Source organism: Lissotriton vulgaris, chromosome 7 (assembly GCF_964263255.1).
Source record: "Lissotriton vulgaris chromosome 7, aLisVul1.2, whole genome shotgun sequence".
Lineage (NCBI taxonomy): Eukaryota > Metazoa > Chordata > Amphibia > Caudata > Salamandridae > Lissotriton > Lissotriton vulgaris.
Window position 1 is genome coordinate 828,593,721 of NC_141695.1, and position 27,569 is coordinate 828,621,289.

A 27,569-nucleotide genomic window follows, 5' to 3' on the forward strand; every position below is an offset into this window, starting at 1 on the left:
ATAACTGGCGGTACGCTGACCTATCCATTGTATCCCGTCCTGGTTTTGGAAGAGGGACAACAACTGCCTCCCTCATAGAGGCTGGGAGCCTCCCTGCTGCTCGGGCTTCTTTATAAATCCTCACCAGTTTTGGAACAAGGATGTCAATGTAAGTTAAGTAAAATTCAATTGGGAGACTATCTGATCCTGATGTCTTATTACACGCCATGTGCTTAATGGCACTTCGTATTTCCCCCAGTGTAATATCTTGCCCTAGCAGCTCTGCTTGTTCCTCCTCCAACCGGGGCAACGACATACCCGCAAAAAATTCCCCCAGTGTGTCATCGGGGCCCCTTGGACGACTCTTATACAACCCATCATAATATTCTAGAAACAGGTCATTAATCCCTCTTTGGGTATAGACCGGAATCCCCAGCGAAGTTCAACGCCAATATAGGCGGGTGCCGGGTTAGCCATCCAAGCCAGCAGCGTACTCGCTTTGTCGCGTTCCACGTGCGCCCGTGCCAGGTAGGCTCTATAATCATAGCAACGCAACCTCTCTGTTTGACTCGCCATCTCTTCCCTTGCCCCCACCAATTCATCTTGCACTTCCGGGCGTTCAGGTCATTCCCTTATCACACCTCGCAACCGGGTTTCCGCCGCTTCCACCTCCAAGAGCAACGTCTTCCTTACACCTGCCTGTTTAGCAATACACATTCCCCTCACCACCACCTTAAAAGCATCCCACTCTATTGCTACATCAGATGCTGTCCCTTCATTCTCAGCAAAATATTGCTCAATGCCCGCTTCTATATCCCAGCGGAAGACCGAGTCCTCCAGCGTCTTTGGTCTCAAGCTCCACATCGGGATTGCAGTCCTCTCCTGATCCCACCTAACCGTTAGAAGTAGTGGGTTGTGATCCAATATTGTTCTAGCCAAGTACTCGCTGTTGAGAACCTTCGCATGTATGTCAGGTGTGCACAATATGGCATCCAAGCACACATGCAGGTCGTGCAATGCTGAAAAGAAAGAATAGTCACGATCCTCAAGATGTTGCACTCGCCAGGTATCCACCAGACCCCATCTATCCTGCCATTCTCTTCTCATCTTAGATATTCTATGTACAGAGGCCTCCGGCAATGGGGGATGTGACCTATCCATAACAACATCGACTATGGAGTTGAAATCCCCACCCATTATCACAGGGCCAGTCATGTAAGGCGCCAACTTCCCAGATAGGTAGGCAAAAAAGGCCCTTTCGTCAACATTAGGGGCGTATACACTACATAGTGTGACATCTAAGCCATTCAGTCGACCCCACCACTACAACCTCCCTTCCGGATCCGCAAACTGACGAGTCATTTGGAAGGGCACCCCCGCTCTAACCCATATCAGTGTGCCTCTAGCAAACGCTGAATACGTGGTACCGTAGACCTTCCCCTGCCACTTCCGCTGCAACGCCCAGCTCTCAGCTCTATTTATGTGAGTCTCCTGCAGGAAGGCTATGTGTACCCCCCTCCGCACCAGATAGGCAGGCACCTTGTGTCTCTTCCGCATTGTATGCATCCCTCTCACATTCCACGTTAGGCATTTAACATCAAGTAGGGTCCCCATAGTAGGCTTCCACTTCCTGGCATCTCTGCTTCTTCACCATGGACACACCGGTGGGGTTGCGCTGAGTGATGCTGGGGTGGCGCTGAGTGATGCTGGGGTGGCACTGAGTGATGCTGGGGTGGCGCTGAGTGTTGCTGGGGTGGCGCTGAGTGTTGCTGGGGTGGCGCTGAGTGATGCTGGGGTGGCGCTGAGTGATGCTGGGGTGGCGCTGAGTGATGCTGGGGTGGCGCTGAGTGATGCTGGGGTGGCGCTGAGTGATGCTGGGGTGGCGCTGAGTGATGCTGGGGTGGCGCTGAGTGATGCTGGGGTGGCGCTGAGTGATGCTGGGGTGGCGCTGAGTGATGCTGGGGTGGCGCTGAGCGATGCTGGGGTAGCGCTGAGTGATGATGTGGTGATGCTGAGTGGTGTTGTGGTGGTGCGGGGTGATGGTGAGTGGTGCTGAGTGGTGATGGTGAGTGGTGATGGTGAGTGGTGCTGAGTGGTGATGGTGAGTGGTGATGGTGAGTGGTGCTGAGTGATGCTGTGGTGGTGCTGAGTGATGCTGTGGTGGTGCTGAGTGGGAGATGGGGAGAGGGAGAAAAAGGAGAGCAGGGAGAGGGAGAGAGGAGAGAGATGGAGAGAGGAGCGAGAGAGGAGCGAGAGAGGAGCGAGAGGGGAGCGAAAGGGGGGAGAGAGGAGAGAGACTGAGACGGGAGAGGGGAGAGAGGGAAAGGGAGAGCGGGTAGAGGGAGAGAGGGGGAGGACAAGAGCGAAGGACGGAGGGGAGAGAGAGGGGAGGGAGAGAGGGGGAGGACAAGAGCGAAGGACGGAGGGGAGAGAGAGGGGAGGGAGAGAGGGGGAGGACAAGAGCGAAGGACGGAGGGGAGAGAGAGGGGAGGGAGAGAGGGGGAGGACAAGAGCGAACGACGGAGGGGAGAGAGAGGGGAGGGAGAGAGAGAGAGAGGAGAGCAGGCAGAGGGGGAGATGGGGAGAGGATGAAAAAGGAGAGCAGGGGGAAGGTAAATAGAGGGAGAGAGGGGGAGAGAGGAGAGAGAGAGGGAGAGGGTGAGAGAGGAGAGAGGGAAGTGAGGGAAAGGGAGAGAGGTAGACGGAAAGAGGGAGAGTGAGAGTGAGGGGAGGGAGAGAGAGGGAGGACGAGAGGGAAGGAGGGAGAGGAGAGGGAGTGGAGTGAGAGAGGGAGAGAGGTAAAGAAAAATAGAAAACTGGGAAGCCTTGCTACAAAAAGAGGCATACCTTATGTTTTACTTATTTGTAACACAATACTGATATTGCCGACCACATTAAACATGTTAGGATGTTGTCAGAGCATGTGATTTCATAAGAGTTCCATCTATTAATTGGAGAACTTCAAATTGTCACCCTACATAAATCTAAATGAAACAAACGTATGTTCGACATGATATAGACTACCGATTTAAGGTGTGCATTGGTCACACAGACAGGCAGTTAGGTGTCAATCGAAGAGAGGGCGCTACTGCACGCTTAAACAAAAGACTAATCTTAATATTGCCACATAAATCTGCAGCCGCATGTGACTTTATTGCACCAGCTAACCCATAAAAATCACACGTTGATTTACTAATACATGTACACATAAAACGTAATAACCCCATGTAAAACATGTTAGCCAAACTACTAACTTTAGTAAAACATATAATTCAGTGGATCTATAGAAGCATAACATGCACACCTGAAAGCAGAAGAAATCGACAAGCAGCAATGTTGGCAATGCTAGTGCAAGAGAAATATGTATATGCAAGTCATCGCTCTGCTCTATTCTAAAATCTAAAGACCTAACTGTGTACAATATTTGGTCGAAGACGTTACTATAGGAGCAATGTGCCCGAGAAAGCATACATTTCCTCTTAGCTGCACAGCATTTGTAAGTAGTTGGCTCAAAGGATGGTAAAAGAGAAGCTACGCTTCCTAAAAAGTATTGCGTTTTAACCAGAACAAAAGTTTGCTATTACTGTAATAGGCGCAATTACATATATTAACACGTTTGCCTCCTCTTCATGGTTTGAATGTGATTGCGACATACTGTTACTCATAGTCTTTTAATGTTACTCTTAATTGCACTGAAATTATAACAATGTTACACACAAGCAAATCGAAAGTTTGGTAGCTATGTGTAAACAACAACAGAATTAGCATGGGCAGAGTATATGGCTGTACGAAGGGTCACTACCTGCCGTAATCAGTACATTTTAACACACTGCACTTTTGTTGCGCAGCGAATCTGACTGCATGCAAGTGTGCATGCAAAAGATGAATATGATCACAGCTAAGCTGCATAGGAATGCTAAGCTACGATAACAATTGACATGACAGGAAATGCATGCGGCGTATAGAAATATGTGATGGCATTTTAAAAAAATATTAAAAGCGATTTTTCAATATGTTGAATTTTAAATGAATGCTAGCATTGAAGTTTAGGTAATGCTTCGATCTCGAACCTGGAGACCTAGGTTCCAGTCTCAGTAAGGGCACTAAACAAAATGAACATCCTGTGCATATGCTCAAATGAAGTAATCTGCTTGTGCCTAACAAAAATGAATGCGTGTCCTCATGTAACGTAACTGATGGTATATAAAGCGCTCTGATATTAGATTGGTTCAGGTGTAATTCGCACTATATATATAAAACTCTAAAAACAATTGTTATTAATTGTTCATTTGCATGTGGCACTATGCATTCAAAAGCAATGCATGAAAGCACGCTCATGTTACTTACTACACAATATGTACTTAGTGAGTTTAGAACAATGTAAACAAGTTAAATAAGGAGACACGGCCTGGCGGCCGTGAAACTGAAAGCACGGCCGGCCGTGAAAGCCTTTGATGCAGCAGGGGGTGGAGCGGGAAGAGCTGCTGGCGGCACCAAGCTGGGCAACAGATGGCTGGCGATTTAATGCTGTGCACGCGCATTTTAACTCATTGCGCTTGCGCATTGAGCTAAAAGCGCGCATGCACTGCATCAAATCGCCAGTCTAGTTAAACTCTGTTTAAGCCCCTATAGTCTCGCAAGCTCAATGCGCATGCGCATTGACAGGCGAGACCTAAAAAAGGGAACCCCCACCCTTAGGGGAATGTCAATACACCAAAGCGCAGCCCAGTTCTGGTGAATGTCTTACTCCGCTATGCGTCAACCAACTCGTCTGCAGCTCCTGGCATGACCTGAGGCAGATCGACGCTCACCGAATACGATTCCTCTGATATCTTGCTCTTGCGATATCTCCGTCACTGCCTTGAGCGCCGCCGTTCTTTCTTGCACCGTCTGAGACGTCGTTGGTCTCCGGGAACGCAGCCGCCGTCTCTCCGACCGCCACGGCCAAGGGGAGCGCAGCATCTCCTTTGGCGCTGCATCTCCTCGGCGGTCCCTGTCCTGCCTCTCCCTGACCCGCCTTGTAGGCCTCCAGCCAGTCCCATGCCTCCTGAGGGGTGCTAAAGAAAAAGGTTTTACCATCCATGGCCAAACGCAAGCGCCGGAAACATCAGAGAGTTGCTCGCTCGGAGTTCCTTCTTAACCTCCAAGAAGGAGGATCGCTGCCGCTGCACATCGAAGGTATAGTCGGGGAACAGCATCACACTACTGTTATCCACCTTGAAGGGACCCACGTTGCACGCTCTATTCAAAAGTAGATCTCTGTCCTTGTAATGAAGCAGGCGTGCCACCACGGGCCTGGGTGGCCTCCCAGGATTCAACGGCCGCGCAGGCACACTGTGAGCTCTTTCCAAGGTGAAAAAAGGGGATAGTCCCTCTGGGGCTACTTCTGACTTCAGCCAGCCTTCCAGATAGGTCGCCATATCCGTTCCTTCCACCTCTTCCGGCAGTCCAACCACCCGAATGTTGTTCCGTCTATTCCGTCCTTCAGCTTCCTCAGCTCTCTTTTCTAGGACGTGCAAGCGGCGACCTACGTCCCCCATCTGTGTCTCGAGCGCCTAGCTTGCTGGTTCCAGTACACCCAAAGCGGCCTCGGTTTGCTTCACTCGGTCTGCCAATTTCACATGGTCCGCCCGGAGAAGGCCCAGTCCCGCTGACACCTGTGCTATGTCCTGCTGTAGGGTATCCCTGGTGTCCGCGATGGCCTTGAGTATCATTTCTACCTGCTGCTGAGCCATCCCCTCAGGTCGCGCCTCCGACGCCTCCATCCTCCGATTATCCGATGTCTCCGCTTCCTGTTCTGGGGGTGCTCCTCCTTGCTTGCCCCACAGTTTCCCCATTATCATCAGTTTCGCTGGTCCGGTGAGTATGGTAGCTCACCACCAGATCCCCATCAGTGCTCAGCTCCTGCCAGTGATAATGCCCTATATTCCTCCCTACGGGGCGTCTTCCCCCCACCTTCAGTGTGAGTCTGACTTCCCACAGTCCACCAGGCTCACAGAGCCCTCTCCCGGGCTCCCTTTGCTGGCTTCGACTCTATCTGGCGCTGTGCTCCGTTAGGCTCCTGGTCCCCCCGGCAGGCCCACCTCCATGAGCACCCCCTCAGTGCCCGGCATGATGGCGATGGCTGCAACCATCCGCCAAGCTCCTGGAGCAGTATGCTCAACTTGTCCGCTACCTTGCCTGGCAACCTATGGTGTTCCAGGGTCCTCAATCCCCACATTCTGGTCGGAGCCCTCAGTCTGTAACCTCCGTTCCCTTCTTTGCGCCGCATTGGAAGCGGGCCCCCCACGGCTGAGCAGACGTCAATACTCCTGAGCCTCGGGTAATAGAGACCGCCCACACCTCTCCACCACCGGTGGGCAGACCCAGTATCAGCACCAACCAGCTCGCCTCAGATCCCAGCGCAGCTGCTCCTATTGTCTCACCACCTTCTCTCCCCACTGCAGCGACAAGCTGAGCAAGTCCTCAAGCCCTGGGCCTTTAACTGGGGCCCCTACGTGCTGCGCCGGTGCTCTGCCTCGCCTTGTAGACTCCAATGTTGCAGGGAACTTCCCCCAGCTATCCAAAACATAGAACCAGCCACAGCCTCTCGCGGCAGTCAGCTGTCCTGCTGCACTGCTCCTATGAGGCTCGAAACAGCTGTTGCACAGGGACCGCAAGCACTGCGTGTCCAGTACCACCAAGAGAGCCCCTCTTTAATACGCCCCAATATAGTCCTGTGGCGCGCCGGGGCCCCCGCGAGAACACTCACCCCACCGCTGGCTTCCCCTCGGGGCCTCTGCAAAGCAATCGGAACGGAGAGAGGAGGGGACGGGGGGAGGCTCCGCTTCTTCTTGTGGCCGTCGCCGCTGCATCAGCCCCAAAGCACTCCAGAGGTCCCTAGCACTTATCAGGCAGCAGCGGTCAACAGTACACTCGCTCCGCCGCCGCCCCAAACCTCTGCCTCTTTTGTCACCACTCCTTTCACTGCGGCCGGACCCAGCACCATTTTGCGTGACCAGGGTCCTGCCGCATTTCTATCTCCGATTCGGGACAGCGAGGGCACGCCTGAGGGCACGCCTTCCAGCAAGCGGCACTGGGACCCTCAGAGGCTCGTGCCACGTCGCCAGCTGCTGTCGTGGCCCAAAACCATGGCCCCCAACCAGGATAAATGATGGGGTTGTCGTGGAGCACTCAGCTCACGCTGCCATCCGCATCAGTCTCATAGCCATGCCCCCCTGGACAATGCAATCATTACCCCCAGTTACAAGGATCTGGGTTAAATCCATTGTTCTTTTGCTCACCACACCACCCCAGTTTGGACCCAGCCATATGCAAATCAGTCTTGACCCTGTTCCTTGTGGGAACACACCAGCCCGAACTGCCAAGCCAGGTCCTCCCCGGAAGCAAGCATCCTGAGAACGGTTTCCGGGCATCACCCTTTTTTCAGCCAGGCTACATGGGATGGGTATGCCCAGACGTGGTCCCTTGCTCACTGTGCCACTGGATTCAAGCTAGCCTGGCTGATAAAGGGTAATACCCAGAAATCGGTCCTTGGATGCTTGATTCCGGTCCAGGAAGGACCTTGCTTGGCAGTTTGGTCTGAACTGTTCCCATGAGGCACAGGGTCAACAGATTTGCATATGGCTGGGTTTAAACTGGGATGACATGGTGAGCAAAAAAATGATGGATTTAACAGAGATCTCTTAAATGGGGTTGAATGTATGATTCATTCAGCAGTCCGTCCATCATTTGTTTGCGTAGCACTTTTCATCCTAAGTGGGATGGGTATGCCCAGACGTGGGTCCCTTGCTCACTGCCACTGGATTCAAGCTAGCCTGGCTGATGAAGGGTCATACCCAGAAATCAGTCCGAGGATGCTTGTTTCCGGTCCAGGGAGGACCTAGCTTGGCAGTTCGGTCTGGACTGTTCCCATGAGGCACAGGGTCAAGACTGATTTGCATATGGCTGGGTATAAACTGGGGTGGCATGGTGGGCAAAAGAACGATGGATTTAACTCTGATCTCTTGACTGGGGGTGAAGGTATGATATATTCAGCATTCCGTCCATCATTTGTTTGCGTAGCACTCTTTTTATGCTATAGCAGGACCTCAATTTGGTTCTTATGTTCTTGATGTGCGCAGCTGTTCTTTGAGGTTGCTGGCTCTTAAGACTGCACCTTCTCCATTGCTATTACTTCTGCACACTGTCAGCCAACTGCAGACGTTGTTTGTACAACCACCATATACCACCTGTTTTACGTTCGGGCTGGTGCTTAGACTCTGGCTACCTTTCTGCCAAAGGTGGTGGCGCCTTTCCTTGTGGCGCAGTTCATCACACTGCTGCCTGTTTCTCTCCACCTCATCCATTTAAAGAGGAGTGGCTTCACCTGCTGCACCCCAATATAGTTTTTAGCTTCTCCATCAGTCAGACGAAAGAGCACCGGGTGAACATCCAATTTGTTATTGGATTTGCTGTTTCAGAAATGAACCCTTTCAAGATGTGTTGTCCTCTGCACCAATTTGTCCTGGCAGAGAAAAGACTCCTAAGAGCTTTTGGGCTTATTCCACCAGAGCCAAAGTCACCACTAGTGTTTTAGATTGAGTGTTCCAGTGTTCCACCTCTACCTGGGTGTCCATCAACATCTTCATCAAGCAGGCTACTGTGTTGCAGGGAGGGCAATTTTGCGAGTACTGTCCTGCTTAACTTTCTTATGCAAAGTTGATTCCTCAGTTTCACCACCTTTCAGGAGGTATTCATTTGATAACTATTCAAAAAGTGATGAATTTGCAGTCAGAAGTGTCCATCAGAAGAACAAGTAACTTACCTTTGATAGTGCTTTTTTCTGGTGGATACTTTATCTAACCACAGATTCCTCACCACTTCCCCTCCCTGTCCTGTTGAGTGGACTGCTAGGTGTTAATAATGTTCCATGTTATCTCAGCACACTGTCACTGTTGGAATTCAGATTTAAACTGACCGCCATGCATAGGTGGGACGAGGCTGCAGCAGAGTCCAATGGTGCCACCTACTGGCAAGGTAGAGCAATTGCTGGAAAAAGTTCTGGATCCATTTAGGCGTCTCGAGGGATTTCGGAAGGTGAGGTACCTATGGTTTGATTGCGTATCCACCAGAAAGAGCAATACCAAAGCGAAGTAGTGTTCTCCTGTTCTCTCTGGGCAGCAGCTTCTAAACATATTTATTTAGACAAAGCTATAGTTTTTATCAAACGTCCAAGACTTTATAGAAAATGACTTTTTACAGCATCAGCATAATACTGCGTTCTAGTGGTTGGTCAGGCTACATGCATAAAAAAGTAAAGATTCCCTCTGGTAGTCGGCCTTGATGGCATATTTGAAACAGACACGCTTCATGACTTTTAAGTGTAGCCCATCAATGCCCTCGGTCTGTCCAGCGTCTCATTCCGTTTGGGAATTTTTGCAACTTGGAGACATTTCTGCACAGATGAATCATCAGGAATCTCACTTTCGACCATGAACTGGTCCCTCCTCTGACCTGGATCTTGACTATTCCCTTTCTGCTTAGAGTGGCACCGGATCAGCAGATGTGTTATTTAAGGCTCCTCCTTTTCACCGACCATGTTCTGTACTTTTCTTTAGCCTCTTGGCCTCATGATTTGCACATGTCTTCCAGTTGTATTTCCTTGATAATAATACCCAGGTCAAGGTAAGGCCCTTACAGCAGTTAGTTTTAGGATTGCTTGCTGTCAGGGTAGAGTGGATGAGAATGAACTCTTACGTAAATGCCAACAAATTCAGGCTTTGGTGATCAGGGGCAGCGTAGATCTCTGTAACACCGCAGTCTGGCCTTTACCACGTGGTGATTCCCCTGTGACCATTTCCCTGATTTAAAAAAAAACAGTGCTTCCAACCCCTTGATACGTGACTGAATGGTAGAATTAACTAACTTTTGTTAGCTAAATCTGTTCACATGGCTCCTGCTCATTATTCCCCTTGACAAACAGGTGCTGACTATAGAGACAACCTTCATCTTTGGCTTCTAGTCACAAAGATACTGTGCAGACATTCAACGGGCCGGGATTCAGCCATCCATAGGCGATGTGACGTCGTGAATTATGATCACGTCTCTGGCGCACAACACCGTTTTCATAGTCTTCTGGTCCAATAACTCATCTATTGTAAGACTCTCATTTTATCAATGTGCCCACGCTTTTTCGCAGAATAAACTTGAACCCAAATAAGATTGTGTTAGGCATCCATATTTCTTCTGTCATTTACCCATTTAAGGAGGCTTCGACTTTTTTGTTATTGGTGTCCTGACATTAGAATGCCTTCCGGAACGGTCCAGATCACCAGGCCTTCAGAAAGTCCATCTTATAGCATTTTGTCATGCTTTTCGGCTTCTGTCTACGCTAAGCATTTCCTCTAGCCATGCTTTATTGTCAAAGAAGCCTTGGGTGCATTGATGTATGTGCACTTCTCAACTTTAAACTCCTACTCGTACCCATGCATTGTCTTTTTTACATATGGTATCTCACAAACACAGTAAGAAGCCAAGGGCTTTGCAGTTAACTATGGCAGCAAAGCTCAGAGCCTTTTCTACTTGGGTGATAGGTTTTATAATCATTCTTTGATGATCGCACTTTCCTGTCATAGATAAAAATGGAAAATCTTTCTTTTCTCAAATGCATCATATTTGTATGTTATTGGCGGAAGTTTATTTGGAAAGCCCTCTTAGTTCGAAGCATGGAACGTATAGCAATTAGAGGGCTTCCCATTTTGGATGATTGGTGCTTGTAGAATTAACCTTTTTATTTCTAGTTTAACAGCGCTGCTGTCCTTTACCTTTTCTTACCAATTTTGTGCAAGCTTCTCAAGTTATTTGCAGGCTACTGTGCTCACTTTTGGTGCTAGGCTTCCTTTTGGAACTGCTCACTTTTGGTGCGAAGCTTCTTCCTGGAGGGTTCATTGGGAGTTCTTTGTCTTCTTGCTGTAATTTTTTTCCAAATGTTCTCTTGGTGGACCTTTTAGCTATGGCACTTTTTAAGTCCCGGGACAGTGGTTTGTGCTCCTTTGCATTTGGGGGCTTTCTCCCAGGTTATCAGGGGTCAGTGATTCCTTAATGCTTTTAGACTCGGTCTCTTTCTCCATTTTATCAGTCAGGTCTATGTTTTTTACTTGGCCTCTTCAGTGTTAGGGGCCTGTGTTTTTTTTCTGGATGTTTTTCTCCTGATCCCTCCAGACTCTGGTGTTGCGGTCTTGACCTGGCTTTAGCTTAGATTTAGGTCTCATTTCTACTGGGAGCGTGACATTCTTCTGACAGAATGTTGTATTTGGTCTTCCCTGTTTCCTGGGAGGGTTGCTTGTCCTAACTTGGTGGGGTGCTTGGGTTGCTAATTCCTCTAACCCAGGCTGGGTCCTTTCGCTCCTGGTAGCCTTTATTGGTAGTTTAAGTGCCGAAATGATGCATATAAAATCTTCCACTGTGACCTTTATTTTTCAGAGTTGGGAGGCTGGCGGTGGCCTTGGTGGTTTGCTGTTACCACAGGTGATGGCTGTGTTCTAGACCAATGCTGGGAAGTTGACTGTTCGTATTCTGAGAATTTGGCTGCTTTGTGTCTCTGTGGATGCAACAATTTACTCCACATCTCTCCTCGTCCTTATATGTTCTTTAATGGCGTTTTACCTCTGTCACTGTGGGCCGCTGCCTTGTTGTGTCCACTACTTGTTCCATCCTTTTGAAGTAAAGACTGTGATGAGGATGACTAGATAAGATGGCAATGCCACATTTCCCTACTCAAGCCGCGAGAATCCACTTGCCCGCTCGCATTTGTGAGCTAGATTTAATTAGGATGAGCTATTTTTAGGTCCTACTTGCCCTTTCTGGCGAGTAGGAAGACAAACTGACTTTTGAACTCTGCCTTTGAAAGCAGACCAAAGACAAGATAACAAGTTTTAAAGGCATCTTTATTGCTCACAAAGTAAATGAGCAATAAAAATGCCTTTAAATCTTGTTAACTTGTCACATTTGGTCGACTTTCAGAGACCGAGGTTAAGTGCATTACAGTTAGGCTGAGCAGCTGTTTCAAGTTACTAGACCTGCGGGTCTAGTGAAATGTTATGATTTTTCTAGCCCTGCTACTCATCTTCACCACTCTGAGTCTGCCTCAGCCTTGCCGCAGTCTCTCTTCTCCCCAGTCTGCTTCCAGCTGGGCTTGATAATTTTAGACCTTTCTGGTGGCTGATGGAGCTTTATGGGTAGTGATTAGGAGGAGCCATTGTCAGCAAAACAGTAAAATAACTTTCCTAAGATTTTAGAATTAAGGATTTCTAAAATTCTTGTCTTGTGGTTAAGGACTCAGCCTCATGTGCTGAGGACTGATGGCTTCAATTGTAAGTAATTTGGGAGTCAAACCACAAACAAAAATGTTTATTCCACACTATCCAAGTTGCTTTGTTCAAAGTTGCACAAAATTGGCCAAACCACAGTCTAAATAAAAAGATATTTCATACAGATACACATGATGTACTTAGTTCTGACGAATATGTTGAGTTCTGTTCACCACTGGAACTTGACACAAGATTTGATACTGACATTTTCAATCAGACAAAAGTTCCTTTCATATCAAAAACACTGGACACAGACCCCTGCCTTCACCCCAAAAGACAGTGGAGGACTTGAAATAGAGTTAAAAAAAATAGATGGTAGGAATGATGCACTGGCCAAGGATGGTGTCTTGAGCTTAGAATAGCTAACTTGATGGTATTTCTGACTTGGTATCACATAGAGGTTCTCAGAGCAGGGGGTGACAGAGGTCCATACTGAGGAGAAAGTTGTCCCAACTGCATTTGGACAGCACTGGATGCATGTAATTATATCCAAAGATACCAAACCTCGATACTACTGTCTCTTCCAAACATAAAGTTTCTGATAAGTGTCTTTAACATGCCTTTTATTGACAACACACTCTTCGAGATTAATGTGACAATGCCATGGTGACAGTGTTGTCCACATGGGGCGCACAATTACTGATGGGAGTTGTTGGGTAAAATTGTACTTTCCAGAGAAAACTGCTCTCTTTCACACAAAGGGCAAAGTTCTAAAAGATATTGGACCCCTTCCAGTCTCCTAGCCTTTTTTGGAAGCCGTACGAAAGATCATATTGTGCTGCACTTGGTGTCTATGGGACGAGGTAAAGCTGCAAGAGGAGTAACCATGAGAAAGGTCAGACACTGTAAGGAAGATGTTACAACCTCAAACTGCATTGCAAGGCATAAAGAGGGAAATGAGATCTGGGCAAAGTCACTGGTGGTTTCAGGGTCCAGTTTGCCAAGACTTTCGTGTCGCTTCCACCCCATAAACACCTCTCCCTGTTTCATCCACTCCTTCACCTTCAGCTGAGCCAACACTCCGCTAAAAAGGATGTTGGGGTCTGTTTATAGTACAAAAAAGATGGCAAGCTATGGCCCTTCCTAGACCTTTGACAGCTAAAGCAGTGAACCAAGAAAATGAAATTTCAAATAGCCACACTGCATTGGTTGTATGACAGAATCTAGTAGTCAGAATTGCATGCTGACAGATATTGTTCCCTACTAATTGTTTATAAAAATGTTGTCCCAATGGGTGTTGATTTCTTACTTTAACGCCATTGGGGAGCTTTTATGTAAAATGTATTTAGGACACAATTTTTATGTTGGTTGATCTTGCGACTGTGATGTTCTGGTACTAAACCCACTGCCTGACATAATCCCTACCACTCAAGAAGGAAATGAACCTGATTCGTGTACATCACATACCCCCATACACCCAAAGGGCTAGAAGTGAGAAATGAAAGTGATGAGGATTGTGTGGGGCATTTGATGTAGCCAGTAGGCTTTCAGCTTTGATGAGTGTTTGTGCATTAGGAGATGCATGGGAACGCATGCGGAGTTGACTTGTCTCAAGTTTCTTCATTTCAAGTATGGCCCAAGGGCTTGCCTTCAGGTGCATTTGCATCATGAGGTGCAGAATCCCCACTTAGTGTTCCCCTCCCTGTCAACTAGAATTTGGTGTATGCCTGATATCAAACTTCTGCTACTTAGCAGCTTACTAGCGAACTTTTCCATGGGTGTTAGTTCTCTTGTTGCCCCAGCCCTAATTTGCAGATGTAGAACCCAGTGCCTTAACTGCTGATATTGAAATCTGTCTCTCAGTGTTGTAGGTGTAAATTATGGATTTTCAGGTATTGAGTCCTCTTGCTTCATGGGAGATTTCATAATTTTGCAAACACAAGGAGATGATGGACGGAACACTGACACTTTTCAGACACTCACCCCCAGTCACAGATCTGGGTTGAATCCATCATCATTCTTTAGCTCACTTCGCCACCTCAGTTCAGACCCAGCCATATGCAAATCAGTCTTGACCCTGTGCCTCATGGGAACAGTCCAGACCGAACTGCCAAGCCAGGTCTTCCCTGAACCGGAATTAAGCATCCTGGACTGGGTTCTGGGTAACACCCTTTATCAGGCAGGATAGCTTGAATCCAACTCTAGCCAGTAAGTATTGGACCATTTCTCAAGTTTATTAGTTTTATTGAGACCTGGGTATTTAATCAATTTTGATGTCCATTAAACGTGTGCAATTTGTTCAGTTTGTGTGTCTGAAAAGATTACATTTAATATTTCATTACTTTAAACACAGACACTTTTTTCAGGCTCTTAATATCTCCACTATAGTGCCAGCGATGCATCTTGATCAGTTAATGTTAAAATAATGTTGTCTGCAAAGAGACATATCTTATACTGTTCTCACAGACGTATGCATCGGAATGCTTTATGCTGTCATATTTGTATTGCACAGGGTTCATTTATTAGGTCAAAGAGGAGGAGAGGTAAGGGGGTTAGTCTGTCTGGTCTCACTGTGTAATGCAAATTGTTTTGACTGCAAACTATTTACTCTTATTATCACTTCTGGCTCTTTATAACCTTTATCTTGGGATCCACTCAATTTTGTGTAACACTTCTTCTAAATATGCTTAGCTAACATGGTCAAAAGTCTTTTCCACACCAAACATTAATAAGACTGCTGGGATTCATTTACACTTCAAATTTTCCATTAGATGTACCATCCGTTGTTCCTTCCTTCATTGCCTCTCTTTAACAAATCCCAGCGGGTCTATGTCAATGAGGTAAAGCAATTTCTCTGCTAGTCTGTAGCCCATTATTTTGGCGAAGGGTAGTTGGTTAAAAGAATAAACCATCTTCTTGGTTCTTCCTACATTTGTTGATCAAGAAGATATCTGCACCTCTCATTGAGGTTGTAACACCTGTTTCATCATGATCAGAGGAGTTGAAAAAAAAGAATAGGCTCTGCTAAGTTTGAGATTTTTTTGTGTGAAAAATATTAATGTGTAATGGTCTGGCCCCGCCACTTTCCTCACTTTCATGTCTTTGAGTATGCTAAACAGTTCAGTTATTATTATAGCTCTTTCTTCCTACCTTGAGGTTGAGTTACCTTCTCTCAGGTGGCCAAGAAGTCCCTGATCTTCACTACGAGTACAGTCCCTGAAAGAACCCTCCAAAGGCATGCCTCTGCTCTTCTTCCCGAATTGGCCATATTACTTCAGATGTTGTAATATGTTCCCGAAGGCCCTTCAGATCCTCAACTGTTTGAGAAAATAGAGATCCTGCTTTGTTTCCCCTCTCAGATATTGCATGTCCTAAACTTAATAGCATATGTTTTGCTTGTTCACCCTAATTCCGTTCAGCCGGTGCAGTTCTCATTGTAGATGTCACTGAGGTCTGTGTCTCTGGTAGTGACTGTGTAACATATTACGGTCTGGTAAAGGTGGATGTTCACCACGTATAGTCAAGTCAAGTCAAATGATCTTTATTCGGATATAAGATATCATTAAAAGTGCAAATCATCACCACCAATAGGACATAAAATATACAATTATCAGGAACAAAATACATTAAAAGTAATAAAAATAGGTTTGGGTAAGTCAGGTCTAACATCATTAATAACATACAGCCAAGGTGCAAAGGATAGCAATAAAGTGCAAATAAAGTGCTGTATATACATTTGACAAGCAGCAAGACTAAGAGTACCATTGTGCAAAATCGCAGGTTATAAACTTTGGACTAAGTGCAAAGTAGGCAGTTACATGTTAATTGAATCCTTTTAGACAGGCATTACATGTGCAAAAACAGCAATATTCTATAAATAAAATGCTACAGCGTGCAGTATAAAAGACCGATTCAAAGGCGATTGCAAATATATTACATGTTTTTAAGGTATATTCATAGAGGCGCGTGAGCGTACCACAGATTGCAAGAATAAGCTTACTCGGAAAATCATATTGTCACTTCCTAACCGTAATATTTCACGGTATGCCAAATTAAAGTCGATAATGGCATGTACCTTAAAGTAGGGCATTAAATACTGTTTGGTGTATCTGACATAAAATTTACAAAAGAATAAAAAATTTAGCAGTGTTTGTTTGCTACCTATGCCTCATGGACAGCACAACTTCTCCAAATTATTATTAAAACCAATTGGGAAACAAAGTGAGTATTTTATGCTGCCATCCCTGAGACGAAAAAGTAAACTCCTATTCCATCTCCCGATGTTTTTCCTGAGATATTCCTGTGGCATATGATATTCGTTGCCTGATAACACCTGAATAGGGATATATCTAATAATTGATGGTTTACAGAGCTCGATATTTCCTCTTTCCTTACGGTATAAATCATACAATGCCCCCCTCACTGTTTTTAGATTTATACCGTCTGTGGCTACAGGGTGGAGGAAGGTGTGCTCCAGCTTCACACTGGCTAGGCTATTTTTAACTGCGCCAAGCCAAGGTATACTGCTACCCCTATCACACTTAAGGCAATCTGCGATTATCTCTTGTGTTAAAATTGCAGCTGGGTTTTGCCATTTTAACCAGAATAATGCTGGCCGGGATTTGATAAAATCCTCCACATAATGTAAATTCAATTCTTTATGGCATATATAATTGGACGATGAGATTTGTGCCCCTAGTACCTTTCTACAAAATCTATTTTCCTCGGTTTGGATCCCGCTACAATTTGCATACCCCCACACTTCGGCGCCATAAGTTGCCGTTGGTACACATTGGTATTTATAAATCTGTAATAAGGGTATCACCACCTCTACCTGCTTAGGCTGATGATAGAATTAACCGCCTTACCAAGTTTATTTCTGCCATGGGCTACATGTGTTAGCCATGATCCCGAATCTGAAAAAACTAAACCCAGGTAAGGGAAAGTGCTAGTGCTTTTTAGGGAATCGTTTCCCGACGTTATATGATTAATGCTGTGCTTTTTTGGCCCACAGGACATTATATATGATTTTTTTAAATTAGTACAAAGGTCCAAGTCTGCCATGAATGATACAAAACCCGTAATTAAAGTGCGAAGTGCTTTTGGTGTGCGGCCCATAAGGACCGCATCGTCCGCATATAAAAGTACAGGGAACAATTTACCATTAATTTTAGGAACATCACATGTCAGTTTGGACAGGGAGTTATTTAATTCGTTTATATAAAGAATAAAAAGTAGAGGGGCCAAGACACAACCTTGTCTAACCCCTCTACCGATTAAAATGTCCCCGGAGACCCCTCCTTCATTGCTTATCCTGACCCGTACTTTCAGATCTCTGTGCAAAAACGCCAAGAAGTGAACAAGTGCCTCATTCAACCCATAATTTAAAAGAATCTCCCATAAACGTGATCGATTAACAAAATCAAAGGCTGAAGTTAAATCCATAAAACCCAAATATAGTGGAACTTTTTTAGCAATAGTGTATTTACCCAATATAAGATTTAAATTCAGACACTGTTCCACAGTTCCAACATTACTCCTAAAACCCAACTGACAGCAATTTAAAATTTGAATATCCTCTGCCCAGTTCCTAATCTTATTAAAAACAACCCTGCCCAAAATCTTCAGGGTATTATCTATCAGGGATATTGGGCGATAACAGCTAGGGTTGGATCTGTCACCCTTCTTAAAAATGGGCACAATAATACTAGTTGACCAAGTTGTTGGGATTGTAGTATTGGTCAAATTATTAAAAACATTACTTAAAAGAGGGGACCAAAAGTCGGGTTCAGATTTGATAAGATCGTGATAGTCCATCAGGACCTGGGGCTTTATTCCCTGCACTTTGATGTATGGCATCTTCAACTTCAATTATTGATATACCAACCTTTGTAACTGGGAGATAACTATCAATGGTCGTTATGGGAGCTGTGTATATTCTTGAAAAATGCTCCTCCCATGACTCACTAGATATATTGCAGCTTATAGGAGTGATATTTAATCCCATGGACCTCCTAGTTTTTACCTCACTCTAAAACCCGGTTACATCTTTAAGTGCGGCAGCGCAGGCGAGAGAGTCCCACTGGCCCTTCAGTATCTCCTCTGAGCGTAATTTAGTTGCTTTCTTATAGCGCTCTCTCAATGCTCTAACCAAAGTCATGTCCCTGTGTTTCCCCAGCTAATGCTTCACGAAGGTCTCTATTGGCCCGGAAATAAGTGCCATTGAACCATCTAGGGTTCTTACTCAGGTTCGTGACAGGTTTAGAGATTTCGTTTTTAATGCCAGCGCATAACCCGGTAAAGGCCTGGACAATCTCTGTGCCTGAGCAGCTACTAGACAAACATGTCTCCACCAATAGGTAGTACGGTTTTATAATTCGTGCAAATAGGGCCTTGTTATCTATGCCCTTCCAGATCACTTTAAGTTTGTCAGTCGATGCTACCAGGTTCTTTGCCCCTTTTTCCTTCCATTTTATAAATTTGTCAAAAAATCTGATAGTTGTCAGAATTGGGTTGTGATCACTATAACTAGTTCCTAAAACTTCAGCCTTGACTAGACAATTCTCAAGAGAGGAGGATATAAAAACATAATCAATGGTTGAAGAACAGCCACGTCCTCTATAGGTAGGCAATAGGCCTTTGTCTGACACGCATCCAACCTTATCCATTACATTGATTAAATCCCGAGTGGATAGATGATTGTGCAGTTCTTCCCCTATTTTGCAAGGAATTACCCGAACAGGTGTAGCAACAGGGTTATCGATTCCGTTGTACAAATGTGCATTGAAATCCCCCCCAAACAGATTCCGTCCAATTTGCCATACCTCTGTTCATCTACCAAGTTGTCAATAAATTCTAACAAATTAATAAAATTCCTATTGGGCAGTGATGTAAAATCATTGTTATAAAAATTGATCAAACAAAGCGTGATCCCATTTGAATAGATCATAGCCTGAAAATTTTCATCATTTGTCTCCAAGGGGTTTTATACTACTTCCTGCTGTAATCTTTATCCATGTGGATAATCCCCCGCTAGGTCGACCAAATTCAGGGCTGGGTACAATATTGTTGTGGCAAACAAATCCATCAAGAAACAAATCACTGGTACACCATGTCTCTTGGAACATTAAGATGTCAAAATTACCAACCAAGTCAATCCACTCCGCTATATTCAATTTAGATTTTAGACCTGCGATATTCCAGCTAAGTATATTTAAGTTATGGTCTAAAAGTCTGGGTTCCATAATGACAGGACAGATCGATTGCGGTTCTACCGGGGAATCTTTTTGAAAGGTATCTGTGGGCCTAGGTTCGGTATCAGCCGACGGGCCATTAGTAAATCCATTGGCCCTACTACAGTAGTCAAAGATTTATTCTGTAATCAGTCCTGTCTCTCCAGGTAAGACAGAGCGGTAAATCGGTTATGTGTGAATATGTCGGGTGACTAAGTTACGAGCTCTCTGGGGGGGGTCTATAGAAAAAACCCAATGGTAACGAAGTTATGAGAGTTGGAGTACTAAAGTGGTCGGTTTGGCTTTTCAGTATCCATTTCACCAGGGAGGGGTGCCTAAAGTTCACAACTATACAGTCACCCATAATATTCTTAACTGAAGGTCCTACCCATCCCACCCGTCGCACCATCAGAATTTCATTAGCAATCTCCCACCCTGTCCCCTTATACTTTGATAACCAATCAATACACTTATTTTTAAGTTGGTCCCAGGACTCGATTTGATCTTCTTTCAATGGAGGTACACCAGCTAAAATTATGACAAAGGGGCATTCTTCCGGGGGTAAATGAAGAACAGCCTCAGCGTGTTTTTTAACCTGTATATCGAGAATGGGGTTATTACTTAAGCCCAACATCGATTTTGTGGAGTCTGGCACAGGCAATGCCGGCGGGGCCGATGTGAGTGATGAATTATTACTAGAGGACCTGTTCTCGATGGGTGCATTTAACAAAGGCAACATGCTAGCCATGGTACTGGACGTGAGATTGGGTGACAGGCTGTTCTTTTTACCATCACACTTTTCACATACATCATTAGTACCAGAAGGTATACGAGTACCATTTCCCCACGCAATGCCCTTATTAATTGCTTCCATGTCTTTTAAGAGCCGTTCACCCCTAATTTGGTCAATAATAGTAACCCCTTTTCTTTTAGTATCCTCTTTCTTCACCAAGCTTTCCAATCTATCCAAGGGTTTAAAAATAGCATTAAATTGTTTATCCATTAGACTTTTCAAACAATTAAAAGTAGAGTCCACTATAGTGTCAATTAAATTTCCATTTGGCCTTCCTTGTGCTCCGTTTACAGATGTTATCTCAGTTTGGGTGCAGATAGAATTAAATACAGCTTCTGTTGTGGTCAAATCTACAGTGCTGTCATTTAATTGCACAGTCGGACTAACTGATGTCCCACTTGTTCCAGTCGCTCCTCGTGGGGGTAGGTTGAGATTTGTTGCAGGTGGTTGTTTCCTCTTACTATTAGTCGTTTTTGATGGTCCTCTCTTCCTTTACTCCCACACATTTTTTGTAGTTAAAGCTGGGTTGGGAACACTGGTATTAACTTGAGACCCCTGTTGTATCTACTGCATTTTTATCAATCACAGAGCCCACAGGTAGCTTTACATGATGGGCAGAATTATTAATTATTGCAGTAGGTGATAACGGGGGAAGCACCATTGGACCACCCCTCTCTGGTCCATCAAACATGTGCGGATGAGATATTAGTTGGCCCATAGAGAGTCTCCTCTCAGTAACTTCAATTTCCGAGGTGACCATGTTGACGGCATTTTCAAGCATACTTTCAAAGGAGAAGGTGATAATAGTAGCACTCTTAGGGCCCGAGGTGGTTGTAGTAGCTATACGTTTCCCCATAGTACGTAGTTTGCACTCACCTCACTCAGGAGCTAAAAGGGGGGGGGGGGGCCCAGCCCAGCCTCTGCCTGCCCCTGACGGCCACAGACGGCCCGCCTTTTGCCTGGGCTTAGCCCGGTGTCACCCGCGCGCGTCCCGCGGGACGGGAGGCACTCTGCTTGTAAATAGCACCTCCAGGCGCTGGCTGTGGCGTCACCGGTGCGCCGATAGTTTATGGGGCACCTGGGGGGTGTGGTTTTCTCCCGTTGCCATTACGGCGCCTCGAAAGCCACAGAGCCACAGAGTAGCCCTGCCGCCGTTTCCCTCACGGCCGGAGCTTGCTGCAAAGTTCGTGTGCCAAGCGTATTCTTTTCTCAACCCCCTTGAGCGCTCGGCGCTCGGCTGTTAAATGACGCCTCCGGGCGCTGGCTGTGGCGTCACCGGTGCGCCGGTAGTTGCTGGGGCACCTGGGGGATGTGGTTTTCTGCCGTTGCCCTCATGGCGCCTCGAAAGCCACAGAGCCACGGAGTAGCCCCGCCGCCGTTTCCCTCACTGCCGGAGCTTGCTGCAAAGTTCGTGTGCCAAGCGTATTCTTTCACCACGTATACTAATACCCCTGTCACAATCTGTGAGCACTATCGATGTAAATGCTATCTGTGCCACTGTGTTCATCATGAATGCTAATGTTGCATGTGCCAAGGTTATTGGTTCCCATTACAGTTGTTATGGGTGAAGGTTTCCACTCTGAATGTCACTAGTTTCTGTGTCATCTGTAATGGTGGGTGTGCCCTAGATGAATAGCATTGTTTTCTGTGTCACACAGCATGCCAGGACCACCTATACCAATATGTTGTACCAACTGTCTCCTGATGATTTTTTCTCTTGCTATTTAGGGCGGATGTGCCACATTCCTGTGCCAACCCATGGACGTGCTTAAGACCCGCCTGATGAATTCCAAGGGGGAGTACCGGGTAAGTGTGCGAACAGAGAGTTAATGCCACTTCACTATCTGCTCGCTCAAACACATACTATTACAGGAAGTGTGAGTGCCTCCCCATCTTTGTCACTCTCACAGTGCTGTACAGACACTGCACATACCACAGGAGAATTGGTTCCTACAAGCATGTGCAACTGCACACACTTTAAGTGCAGTAAAACAATCCGCAACCACACAATTTAATTACGACCCAGCTTCCCCACACTTGAATAATTGCAGAGACCCTGAGTGCAGCACAAACTCTAGCATTAACTCGCTCCTGCACAAATACCTCGAACATGGCAGTGCCTTCATTGCTCGCAAGCACATTTACTTCTACTCACGTAACTGCTACAAAACTGCAAGGGCAACCTCACCAACCGTTCACATACAGTGCTGCAAACCACTAGGAGCGCAGTAACACATTCAGTATCCTCAAAGCATGCAGCCATAATGGATGACTACTGGTGGTTCAGAGCATCCTAGTGAACGTGGAAGGCTGACCTTTAAATTAGGCTCTCTGTTCACTGGATCTTCACTTCTGGCAAGCTTATCATAGCAAATTTTCCAGAACATGGTTATGAGTAATCCACAGGATAAGTTGTACAGGAACATCAGAAGATCATCTGATAAAGTTAATCATCAATATAGAGTCAAATCTGTACACAGCATTACAGGGATGGTGGCTCCAACCACTGCCCAAGAAAAACCTGGAATGTATTTGGAAGATAACATTTCACACTGACAGCCAAGATCTTGCACATGTCTTGTGCTTGATACCTGCTCATTTCACAAGTCCCCCGCCTCCTCAAATGGTACATACACGCTACACTCCCCTCCACACACCCTCCCACCATAATAATCCTAACTTTAAAAGCTAAATGTGCCATCGTGTTATGCACACATCATTTTGTAACAATTTGTTTTTTAGCAGGTCTAGCTGTAGTTCACATTATTTGGAGAATCTTGCCACCTTGTGTTGGGCACAGCTGTTTCAAGTAGTTTTCCTTTTGAAGTTTAAGTTTCGGTTTCGAGGTGACTTGTGACCCCTCCCTAAAACCTACAATGCGCTAGGTAAAGACTATCTCACACGTTCCCCCCCCCCCCCCCCCCACCCCCCCCCCCCCACCATCTGGTTCAGATGTGCATTCAAAGGTCTGGGGCCGTTGAGCAACGAAAGATCAGTGGTCCTTCGCCAAACACTGGGCTCTTACCTTACGACTAGAGAAGACACCACCAGACAAAGTCTCAGAATCAAGTCTGGAGGTTTTCTCTTGGAGACATGCCATATGATGACTCATTTGGGGAAAGAGTGGGGCGGTTATGGAGAACATTCCCTCACAGTTTTGTCCCAAGCGCTCATAGTATCTGTAACCTCTGGTTACCCAGAGGCCATGAGCAATGAAGTTATTTCACGTGCCAGGTCTTCAAAGATAAAAAGACTCTTCAATATTGGAGGGCATGCCAATGAGATCTTTATAAGATACAGCACCGAATTTGACCATCACCATTGATTTTCCTCTGTGATGAGGACTTCGTAGGAACCTACTCTGTTTGGGAGAGGCAAGGCCCAGCTGGGAGAGGCAAAGCCCAGCTGGTATGTGCCTAGTGAAATCTCCACCCAGGACACAGACCGCATCGCAAACCTCCACAGCATTTACGCCATCCGAGGATGATTCCCTCTGAGCTTGACCCAGACAGAGTCTTGAATCCAGGCTAAGTACCAGGGCTGCAAGCCCTGAGACTGCACTGAAGAGGCCTTGACTGGCCGCCAACCACTGTCCCCGAGCCCTTTAGACACCACCAGCCCACCTCTGCTTCAGAGTGCTATGAGCTCATGGCCCAAAGCCTTAACCCGTTGGCTGCGTCGAACGTTCAGCTCCAGTGCTGAACGTTCGAAAAACGGGTTGGGCACCGTCGGCCAACGGACGTGCGCAGCACTACCAAAGTAGTGCACGCGACGACCGTTGGCTGAAGGAAGCAGCCAACGGGTTAAAGCCTAACCAGGCCTTCTCGACCTGAGGCACCAATTTACCGGATTCGAAATTGAAATTGACTCGAAAGTCTGCTTCTAAACAAGTTTCATTGCCAACCTCAATGTTGAGTGGACCAATTCCTTTGGTCGAGCTGCCCAAACAGCCTTATGTTAGGTCGTTAAAGATGTTACTCCATTCTCGGACTGGACAAATGCTTGTTCATCCATCACAGCAAGATATAGCCCTGGCACCTACAATGAAGAGATTAACTTTTGAGTAAACCATATCTGAGAAACTCATCATGTTTCCCATTCTTAAGTAACACAGAAACATCACCTTAAGCACCCAATCCTGTACTTCTCAGCAGCTCTCTTGACTTCACCACCTCACTAACCTCACACTTACCCAGGCCAGGAGTATAAGCTAGATTCCCAAGACCCTTATTATGAGCCAGTCCCCCATTAAAAATGGAGGCGGTTCCTAGCAGGACTATAAGGTGGACCTCCAGGAGGATCCACCCTTCACTGTACCCAGTGCAGACTTAATCAATGGATGACACAATAATTTACCATGCTGTCGTCCATAGGACTGCATTTCTCCATAAAGCAAAAATGCATGTCATTGAAGAAGAGGAGGATTTATTGGGGTAAAACTTGTCTAATGAAGATGTGTCTGACCAGATCTTGCACCTGCTGAAGACCACGACCAAGTGTGCGGCAGACCATGTGACAACAATGCTGGTAAACTTTAGATTCGAAAAAATGTAAAGCTGGTACCTGACAATCTGCTGTCAGTTAGATTTTTATAATATATTATGCCCCCCCCCCAACCCATCCCACAAGACCCATCTGGGTGAAACCTAAAGATTCCCAGCTATGAGGAAAACACCTCAGGTCAGTGGGTCTTAGCAGTAGTCCAGTCAGGCTTTTACCCTGAATTCCAGCCCTAGCCCCCAGAATACCACCGCCATTAAATCCTTTGCCAAGGCAACGTCAAACTTCTTTAAGAGGAGGTTCAAGTACTTCCACAAAAGGGTGCGATAGATGTGGTGCGACAACTCCAATTGGAAAGAGACATGTACTTACTTTACTTCATCATTCCAAAGAAGAGCGGATCACTCTGACCCATCCTAGACCTAAGGCCACTAAGTCTATACATTCTGTCGGAGCACTTCCATATGACAACCCTGCAGGATGTTATCCTGGTGCTCTGGCAAGGAGGCTTCATAATGGAGCTAGAACTGAAGGACATCTACTTTCATATCCCCAGCCACCCTTCCCATCACTGGTACCTTTGTTTCGTGGTAAGTGGAAAGCACTACCAATTCATCGTATGCAGAGGCAGCATCCATGTCTTTCCATACCTCAAATACTGGCTCATCAAGAGCAACAGCAGACAACAATGACCTGGAGACTCTCAGACAGTGGTGTCCATGCTTCTCAACCTAGGGTTCCCCTTAAACGTAAAGAAATGTAACCAATACTTCCACCAGATCAAGCTCTTTCTGGCTCTGTAATAAACACTATTACAGGTTAAGCATATCTTAATGAGCACGGGTTGATAGCTCTTTTTCAGTCTGGTCGTCCTATCACTGTAAGGACTGTGATGACACTTTTAGGTATGATGGCTTCTTGCATACCAAGTATACCACACTACACTCTGTGAAAAGATATTTAGACCCAAACCAGAAGGCCAGGTTTTCGGTGCCAATAGGCGAGAGGGCTAAGACAGCAGCAACACTGTAAGGGACTGCAGCAGTCCTGCTTCAGGAGGGAAGCCTTGAAAAACATTCCAGAGGAGGCCAATGAGGCAAATGGCAAGGAAAGGGTAGAGGAGTCCAAGGAAAGGGGCACCTCTGTCTCCAAGCAACGGCATGCTCACTATATCTGTCGACCGGATCGCGCAACACCTGTCTGGGGAAGGGTAAGTTATTCCGTAATGGGAGGAAATAACCTCAGGCAAGTGGGTCCTGTCAGTCAACCAACAGGAAAATTGCTTGTAATTTCACACAGTACCACCAAATATTCCACCTCGCAATCATTCAGCTAAGTGGCAGACTGCTGCGTTAGGAGGTGCAATCACTTCTCAGTCAGGGTGCACTAGCACCTGTTCCACTGTCTCACTGAGTACAAAGAGTGAACTCTCTATACTCCCTCATCCCAAAGTAATACTTAATTCTAAGGCCAATACTAAAGCTCAGGCCTCTCAACCATTACACTGTGTCCGACCACTTAAGGATGACCCTGAATTATGTCATTCTGATGCTCTGTATAAATCATATGGTGTCCTTTGATCTCAAGGAGGTCTACTTTAGCATCCTTTTCCATCCGCACATTGTTACCTCGGGCAGGTTCTTGGCTGATTAGGAGCAGCTACCATCAACAATAACTAGCACACACTCAAGACGTTGTTCCTGCCTTAGCAGGTTAGGATTCACATTGAATGCCAAACAAACTCTGCCTCCAACAAATGGAACATTGTTTTTGGAGCAATATGGAGCACAGTGGCAGGCAAAATCTATCCTAATCAAGCGAGCAATGTCATTTCAGAGACTGCTTCTTGTTCAGTAATTGTGGCATCATCTAACAATGAAAACGATCGTGAAATTGTTCAGGATGATGATGTGTTGCATTGTGATAGTTCCAAATGCTTGCCTTCACACGCACCCGCTTCAGAACCATCTGTCTTGGAAATGGTTCAAAACGATGGGTCAGTAGGACGATGCAATGTTGTTGGAAACCATAGTTCAGCACAATTTGTAATGGTGGAACACCAAGAACATGTGTCTGGGCAGGTCATTTATTGTCCCTCAAATTTGGGTTACCATTAATACGGATGCATCCCTCCTGAAGTGTAGCGGCACATGTGAGAACTTGTGGAACCAAGGTACTCAAACGACCCAACAAGAGAAAATGCACATCATTATCTTAGAGCTGACAGCAGTGCAGTTGTCACTCAAAGCGTTTTACACACTAATGTGCAACATGATTTTACACACTAATTCGAACAGACCATGACTGCTGGGGCTACATTCAAAATAGGCTCAAACAATATGGCATTGGTCTATGCGTCATCCAGTTTTGCTCCAAGCAGAACATCTGCCGGGGATGGACAATTTTGTGGAACTGCTAAGCAGGACACATCAATAAACATATAAGTGGGAGATAAGGCCCAAAGTACTTCACAGTACTTTCAGAAGTGGGGGACACCTGCAGTCAATTTGTTCTTCACAGTAGAAAACACAAAATGCCCAAGCTTAGCCTCTAGGTACTTGCATCCGTAGCCCCTGGGCAATGCTCTTCGGATGAACTAGTCCGTTATACTTGCCTTCACTATCTCTGATTTTATACTTGGTGAGAAAGATTAAACAAACGTCCATGAGATGCATTCAAATCATTCCACCATTGGTGAGCAAACCAAGGTATTCCGTGCTGCAGGACTGCCCATGAGAGCAGACCTTCTAACTCCACATCACTGTCCACTAAGAC

The 27,569-nt window shown here is 46.1% G+C and overlaps 1 protein-coding gene across 1 annotated transcript in view; it reads left to right on the plus strand.

The window, feature by feature from the left end:
* Window positions 1–27,569, plus strand: part of SLC25A10 (solute carrier family 25 member 10) — a 230,748-nt gene that overhangs the window by 190,392 nt on the left and 12,787 nt on the right. Inside the window, exon 9 of the mRNA XM_086931128.1 lies at window positions 22,023–22,100. Within this exon, the coding sequence (XP_086787254.1) occupies window positions 22,023–22,100 (78 nt within the window). The remainder of the gene's footprint in view (window positions 1–22,022; window positions 22,101–27,569) is intronic.